General features: G+C 43.5%; 1 protein-coding gene across 1 annotated transcript in view; it reads left to right on the top strand.

Moving 5' to 3' along the window:
* LOC106820977 (sclerostin domain-containing protein 1-like) overlaps nucleotides 1-7,667 on the top strand; it is a 12,547-nt gene extending 4,880 nt beyond the window's left edge. The window contains exon 2 of the mRNA XM_014825599.1: nucleotides 5,643-7,667. Coding sequence (XP_014681085.1) covers nucleotides 5,643-6,052 — 410 coding nt within the window. The 3' untranslated portion in view covers nucleotides 6,053-7,667. The remainder of the gene's footprint in view (nucleotides 1-5,642) is intronic.
* The last annotated feature ends 789 nt before the right edge of the window (nucleotides 7,668-8,456 follow it).

The following is an 8,456-nucleotide window of genomic DNA, read 5'->3' as shown; positions in this document are numbered from 1 at the left end:
TGCGTGTGCGTGTGCGTGTGCGTGTGCGTGTGCGTGTGCGTGTGTGTGTGCGTGTGCGCGTGAGTGTGCATGGGTAAGCTTATGTGTACGTGTGCATATGCGTGTGTAAGCTTACATGTGCGTATTCGTATGTGTCTGCGTGTACGTTTGCGTGTCAGTTTACGTGTACGTGTGCGCGCGAGTAGCTTTGCGGGTACGCATGCGTACGCGTTTGCGCGTGCGTGTGCCCTTGAGTTTACGTGTGCCCTTGAGTTCACGTGTGCCCCTGACATTACGTGTGCACATAGAACATTGATACATATACGAGTACATAGAAATTTATTCGTTATATAGCAACTGGTTATCAGATCAGGAACCACTATAGTCGGTGAACCTGTACATCGTATGGTAGCATGATTAGTTATGCTATTACACGGACCTCTCGTAGCATGCCTGCCACTCCGTGAGCAGTACAGCAGGACCTTCCATTTGAATAGAGCCATGTGCACACTGGAGAACTTTTGCATGCAACATTGGAGTGCATGCGGAATTGATGCGTGCACCACGTATTGGCATGCAACGCGCTGCGTTACGGAGTTCATCATACATTTTACTAGTGCACATTTTTCCCATGCTTCTCTTTTCCTTTCTCTCTTCGTCTGCCCGGCGTCTCCTTCTTCCTCGACCTCTCCGTCTCCCTTTTCCTCTTCTCTTCCCTTTCGTTCGCGCTCTCGCTCTCGCTCTCCCTCTCCTTCTCACTCTTCCCTTTCCGTATCTCTCCCTCTGCCTCATCAGCTCCCTCTTCCTCTCAAGTTCTTCTCATTTTCCCTCTTCCTCTTACTCTCACTCGCCCTCTCACTCTCAGACAGACTCTACCTCTACCTCTTCCTTCTCAGACTCTACCTCTAGACTCTACCGCTCCCCTTCCTAACCCACTGCTTCTTCTTCTCTCTGTCGGTCTCCCTCTTCCTCGCCATCTTCTTCTCCCTATCCCTTTTCTCCCTTACTCGCTCTGCCTCTTCTTTTATTTCTCTGCAAGATCTCTGCAAGGATAAAAGCCCAGTCTAATCATTGCGGGTTTAATTAGAAGTCAATGCAGCTAAAAATAAATAATCTAACCAGCCCATCCGCTCTTTTCATGCATAATTAGTTTATGGATATATTCGCTGTGCAAGTTGAAAATCTGCATATTTATTAAAAATACAATTTATGCAATTTATATGAGGGCAAAGTCATCAAAGTAGACGCAAAAGTATATAAAGTAGTTCAGCTTTTCGTGTAGTTTCTAAATAATTGTTTATTTACCATTTTTATACCTAATTTTTTGGGGGTTTACGAAACAATCCTTTTTAGTATATTTAGCGAAACAATGCATATACGCACTAAACACGACGGTTTTGCTTCAATATCTAGAGAATAATATACCGTTGAAGATTCGATTAGAAGAGGTCACGACATATCATGTTGTATGTAAATGAATGTGTACAACGTTATTAGTGGATATCTAACACCTCCGTGCTAACATTTGAATGCGCGCAACCAGAAGACACAGCCAGCCGCAGGCCCACGCGGCTGACTTTGAGACGGAATCATCAACGAGGAAAAATTTACGACATCTTTACACATATGAAGTACCGTCAAAAGCCATAACGAAATAACTCGCCGAATGCTTCCAGGAACATTAGTGACGTCACGATGAATGCTTTTTTTTCGCATTCTTTATTGCGATAGCACGCAACACGCGACGTATAGTATAGCATCGTCGTATGTTATTTTTTCGCATCCCCGCGTTTCTATAAATAGGTCTTTCGTGCTATAGCTGACGTGTGGGCGCTGCGCTTTCGTACGCACCTCACGGACCGTTCCGGGCTGCGAGTCCGCTCGCTCAACAATCAAACCTTTATCGCGGCCGTGGAGGGGGCTCGTCCGTCCGTTTCTAACGTACGTGCGTATGAGTGCGTGCGTACACGAGCCGCTCCCCTTACTGTACCGCATCGCCGCGCAAAGTTCGCGTTGAACGCAACGCGCGTTTTCGTGCCGAGAAGGAATTCGAAACGCGCGCGCCATTTTAAGCCCAAAAGAGGACACGGTGTACACCAAAAATAGACATAATCAGCCCGGTTCTATTTTACTTCACTAGTTCCCAACTAAATTTAAAAGCGAAGCGTCTAGCTAAAGTCATTTTTTCGTCTATCGTCGGTCGCATTTTTAGCGCCCCAACAGAATATTTCGCGGGCATGTGATAATTAATGACGTATTATGAGTGATGGTGTTTGGTGATATATCTGTCTAAATCGTATATAGGCTATAACCATGCGTCGACGACGCAAGCATGCTGTATAGAGTGACACGACGTGCGGTGCGTACGTACGTGCGGCATATAATGACAGGTTTATTACGCAGGGATAACGCATAGTCACGCCTCCACCACGCAGGAATGCAGTATAATGACACATATATGATACAGACATGCTGCATAGTAACATGACGCAAAGACGCAGCGTAACGTCAAGTCCATGGGTTGCTCATGCTGTAGCAGTACATATATAGCATATATATATATATATATATATATATATATATATATATATATAAGCAGTTGCACATGTACAATAAACTCGACGACATATGGATACGGCATAATAATATCTGTAAGATGCTGCGAAATATCGCGTCTATTGCGTAAGAATGCTGTATAATGACGCATCCATGACGCAAGATTGCTATATAAAGTCGAGTCTATGACGCAAGGTTGCCGTATAATGACGCATCTATGACGCAAGGTTACCGTGTAATGACGCAGCTATGACGCAAGGTTGCTATATAATAACGCCCCTATGACGCAATGTTGGCGTATAATGACGCATCTGTGACGTGAGGCTGTCGTGATAATGACGCATTTATGACGCAATGACGTTGCACATTGCCACATCTATACCGCGATGACTGTACGCAATCACGTATTTATGACGCATGGATGCTGTAAAATGACGTATTTATGACGCAAGGACGCTAAACAATGGCGCAGTGATGCCAGGTTGTTGCGTGCTTAGCCTCTTGCAATCAGCCGAGCATTACTAAATAATGTATATATACGACATTATATAGGACACCTATATATAAAACATAACATTAATACATGATATATGACATAAATGTATGTGCACGTACATAGACGTTCCGTACGCCCTATTCAACATGTGGTGACTTTAGATTCAGTGTGAAATCTCCGGTGCGTACTAGTTCGACGCGACGTGTACTCATATATCCTTGTCGTGGACCGATAGCTAATAATGTTCATTAGCGTATAGATGGCGCGTACGCGATGGACGACATGCACCAGGATTGGCAGCGCTCGCGCAGGGACGCGGTCTTTATGAATACAGGTATAGACCATGCGTAGCTGTCATATCGCTGCAGATCGCTGCCACGCAGACTAAGTCAGCATGCATTGTAAGTAGCATTTACATCATAGGCGTTAAAAGTACGTTGACGGCGCCGAGAAAACATGGCGTCCAATCCTTCCTGAAACGCCTATAAATTAGAGGCGTGTTCACGTCCACGCGTGCGCGGTGTGTTAATTCTCCTATGAAACTTTTCGTCGTATTTGCCTGTATTCCTCGTCATCATCATGATCATCATCATCGTCAGTATCGTCAGCAGCATCAGTATCATCAGCAGCATCAGTATCATCAGCAGCATCAGTATCATCAGCAGCATCAGTATCATCAGCAGCATCAGTATCATCAGCAACATCAGTATCATCAGCAGCATCAGTATCATCAGCAGCATCAGTATCATCAGCAGCGTCAGTATCAGCAGCATCAGTATCATCAGCAGCATCAGTATCATCATTTAGCGATCGATCATTGGCTAGGATTTCATTGTATTTAATATGGACAGCTAGTGCAACAGCAGTGCAATTAAATTAACATAAATTCGAAGGAAATTAGACTATTATAGAGTTATTTTACAAAGAGACCATCCCAGCCGCACGTTGAATAGCGGTTAGGATCGTTTCCGGCGTTTGTTGATGTATTGTTCATCTTTGTTTGTTTGTTGAAATTACCGCGCATGTGTGTAGCGGTGATTGATCGGGCGACTACATCCTACATCCCACCTTCAGGTGGTTATCGTAAAGGCTTCCCAAACGAAATGATTGATTTCTTGCTGAGTTGTGCGTCTCTATTGGATTATGTCAAGTACTGTCTGTGCTGATGATTGCTATACCTTATTGTGGGATTTTTATTGACGTGTGCCGTAAATTTCAAGCATCAAGTGATGACTTTTTTTTTATTAAACCGGAAGTGACGTTTTTAGCGTAACAAGTGCAAGCCTACAAGTTGTCAGAGCATATAATGTTGATGGAATGCTCACAAATTTGACATTCGTGTTTCATTACTTGCATAAAACGATTCACGAAAAACTATTCTGAATTAAATATAAATTGCTACCCAATTGATAGTCATTGTTTCCGAAGAATGTTCAATGTGCTTTTAAAATCGTTCTTGCCCGAGATGTGATTAAGGCGAATATACGGTATGATTATTACGGCCATGTTTTCTTGTGAAAATCGGAGACTGTTGCTAATTCTATGAAATTATTCTGAAAAAATTGCCTTCCGTACTCATTCCATTCCTCACCGACGTCAAATTGTTTAGCTCTTCGCTTACATTTCTGTCATCTGCTGCTTCAGCGTCGCATTTTTAATCGTCTAGATTTTAACTCGACGTGTCTCCTATCCCGAATCAGCATAAATGCATTCCTTGTGTGCGTCCGTCCACGTTTAAACTCGCTGAAACGCCCCCTTTGCCATGTGCTAAGCGAGTTAAAGAACTTCTATACGACTTAATATTGCTGCGAGCTTATACGTGTTTGCAGTTATAATACACGCCGAGGATAATCCTGCGGATTCAATGGCCGGAACAAGTTTTCGTGCATACTCCACGCATGCACCTGTGTAGGCTAACGTGATCAGGTCGGCCTGCTTTCTCAAAAACACCTAAACTTATATGGCGGGTGACATTACTCTGCGGCTCACATACTCTCTATTCGGTACCATATTGGATATATTTATTGTTTGTATATATATATATATATATTGGCGGGTGACATTACTCTGCGGCTCACATACTCTCTATTCGGTACCATATTGGATATATTTATTGTTTGTATATATATATATATATATATATTGTAGATTGTAGTTGCTACCCCCTGATACGCCACGCGTCTCTATGAAAAATCCACAGTCGCTTATTACCTGACTCGATCGAGCGCGGTGGGCAATAGTTTAACAATTTATTTTAAAATTTAATTAAATTTAATTAAATTTTTAGTTTTTTAATTTATTTCAAAAATTAACCATTGTGATGTGTATAGATTATTTACGTACGGAACGCTGGCAAGTCCTGACGGATTCATACCGTAGAGCACATAGCAAGTTCATCTCTCAATCCTCAGCGAATATCTCAATAGTCGAATGAACGCATGATCCATGTACGCACTGTGACAGTTCAAGTTGCTGAATACCAAATCTGTGCGCGCAATGAACTGTCCACGACAATTGTGCCAGACACATGCAGACGATAAGCAGCTTGCGCAAGTTCATTATTACTGTGAGTTTGATCGTCATTTAATCGCTCGATTTCTATCTGTTCTAGGTGACTTGGACACGTCGCACTTTGGCTGCAACGAGTTGCGCTCAAAGAGGTACATATCCGATGGATATTGCACGTCTGTTAAACCAGTGACTGATGTGGTGTGTTCTGGCCACTGCTTCTCGTTGAAGAAGATGCCTTGGTACGCCCAGATACAGAAAGTGTGGGCGAACTACAAGGCGAAGGAATGGCGCTGTGTGGAGGATAAGGTGTCGCGTCGCCGAGTCCACCTGCTCTGCAACAAGGGCGAGCAGCGATCGTACAAAATAAAGGTGGTGAAAAGTTGTAAATGCAAAAGATATAACAAGAGACACAACATGTCGCGGATTCCGCGCCGACCCGGTGACCCGGATGTCGAAGACGCGAGACGGCAGCGTAAGCAGAGTCGGCACAGCAGAGTGAAGAACGAGTAACAGTCTGCAGGGCGTTGCAACAGCGATCATTGTATATTCTGAACGATATATAGCGGGGCAGGCGCGGTGGAAAGAGAGAGAGCGGCGGAGAGAGAGAGAGAGCGGCGGAGAGAGGGAGAGAGAGAGAGAGAGAGAGAGAGAGAGAGAGAGAGACGGCGTCACCAGCGCAGCCTCGATTCGATTGGCGTCGTTTGCACGCTAGGTGGCGATGCGACAGTCCGCCGACCGGCTTAGCCAATCACAGGGCAGCTACGTGCTGCCGTCTACCATATGAGATCCGGTTTGGCGGCAGACGTGGAGAGGCGAGCGACAACCTTGCCTAGATTGTTTGCTGTGCAGTTTCTTATTGCAACTGCGAAAGCATGGTTTAGGCATGGGACCCTTAACAGTACACGCACCACAGTGCTACTACCAACTGCCACACGTGTAATATATCGTAAAAGTTTGGAAAGCAACTATTCTCTGTCATAGTTGTATGTTTTTTTAAGTTAAGTTTGGCCTTAGTGTGATTTTGTAATCTTCACGGGCAGACCAATATTTAATACGCAAGTCCATGTGTCTAAATTAAAGCAACTGGTTACATAATAACCATTTTGGAGCCGATTAGTATTGACGTTGTGTTGTATAATACGGTGACAAGTTTGTTTATTCGAATTCCATGCAAATGGTATAGATTCGTATACCGATAGTTGTATTAGATACGTTAGCAACACATCCAACAAGAGTATGTATGTTGTTTATACCACGTTAGTGCGAATTGTATAGGCTGGTAAGTACATATAGCACCACCGCTTTGCGCGCGCACGAGTGTCCCTTTCGAAAAGAGACTGGTAACCTGTCACTAGATTTCGTCTCCTCATCTCCATTTTTTTATATTTCTTTTTGTTTCTTCATACGTTCTTGTTTCTTTTCTTCACTTTGTGATAGTCAACGACTAACGACAGCTCAATCAGGGAAGCGAACAAAGTCTAGTAATCAAATAATTGGCCCATTCAAGAGTTTAATAGTACATATAGAGTTCTTATCAATTATACTTATAACTTGTCGTAAACAACATGGTATTATCTAAATATGCAATGAATGAAAAAATTGCGATTCATTACCAGGTCAATGAACGCCATGACATTTTAACATAATTATACATAGAGTTTCTTTATATCGAAAAGTACTGTTTAGCACTCTCTATTTGGATTTTGCGAATAACCAACATTTATACATTCGACGTTATCTGTCTCTATTCGTGTCGCCATTGGTATCTCTAGTAGTGAAGAGACATATAGGACCGGTCTACTGGCAAAGCTGATAAATGCAGACAGTTTGCGCATCGTGGTGGCGCCGTATTTATGTACAGCGTTAGAATTAGAATGTTAAAACAAACTACGCGACAGATTATAGTCATTCTCTTGTTGGATACATTGTTGATGCACGGCGTTATAGCAAATATGGCGACCATAGTAACACGAGATCTGTGTCTATTCTACGTAACGCCATCGTGTGGGAATCTTCATTGTGATGGTCTGATGTCGCATTAATATCATCCTTGCATCCCGCGTTATTTTTTATTGTGTAAATTGTGCTGTCTATTAAAACAAGAAGATGAAAGTAAAAAAACAAACTCGTGCGCAATGCGTGTCATCCTACAGTATAACGTACGTTAAGGTAGGTAAAGAGGATCCATCATTTCGTTCAAGCCACGTCAGTATACTCATGCGAACAGTTCCTTTCTGAATGAACAAGCCGGGCCCGCTTAGCTTGAGGGCGTTACTCTTGCCTATCTAACCTACAGTACGAGCAACGATACACGAGAAGCGTGTGCGCTGGGTGTCGTCTGATGAACGCATACCATGCAGACATATGAACAAACCACTCCAACCTTACATCGTAGAAATTCACAGAATTACTCCCTGCTCGGTAATTTGCGCAGAAAACTTGCATTTTCTTTGCCTGTAACCATGCACTCGGCCGGTGCACAATTCGTTCTTATCTATACATCTCGCGTTTCTCACAATCACGGTGCGTATATATAAATGTCGCTGCGAAGGCACGTTACAGATTGTTCCAGCACGATTATAATGTAAAGTTTGAGTAACGGATAAAGATTGGCACGCCATGCCTACTCTCTCAAGACGCGTATTGTCCATGTCCTAAATTCAGCCAGGTATAGAGGGTTCACCGAGAACTGAAACACGAGCGCGAACATACGACTCGGAGGCTCCTGACGTCTGCTAACATTCTTGACCTTAAACGAGCCAGATCGCTAGGCGAACACTCACAGAAACCGCGCGCTAGAAGCTGCTAATCTCACACACACACACACACACACACACACACACACACACACACACACACACACACACACACACACACACACACACACACACACACACACACACACACACACACA

This window comes from Priapulus caudatus, unplaced genomic scaffold (genome assembly GCF_000485595.1).
Source record: "Priapulus caudatus unplaced genomic scaffold, Priapulus_caudatus-5.0.1 Scaffold3, whole genome shotgun sequence".
Taxonomy (NCBI): Eukaryota; Metazoa; Priapulida; class Priapulimorpha; order Priapulimorphida; family Priapulidae; genus Priapulus; species Priapulus caudatus.
This window is presented reverse-complemented; position numbering and strand designations above follow the sequence as displayed.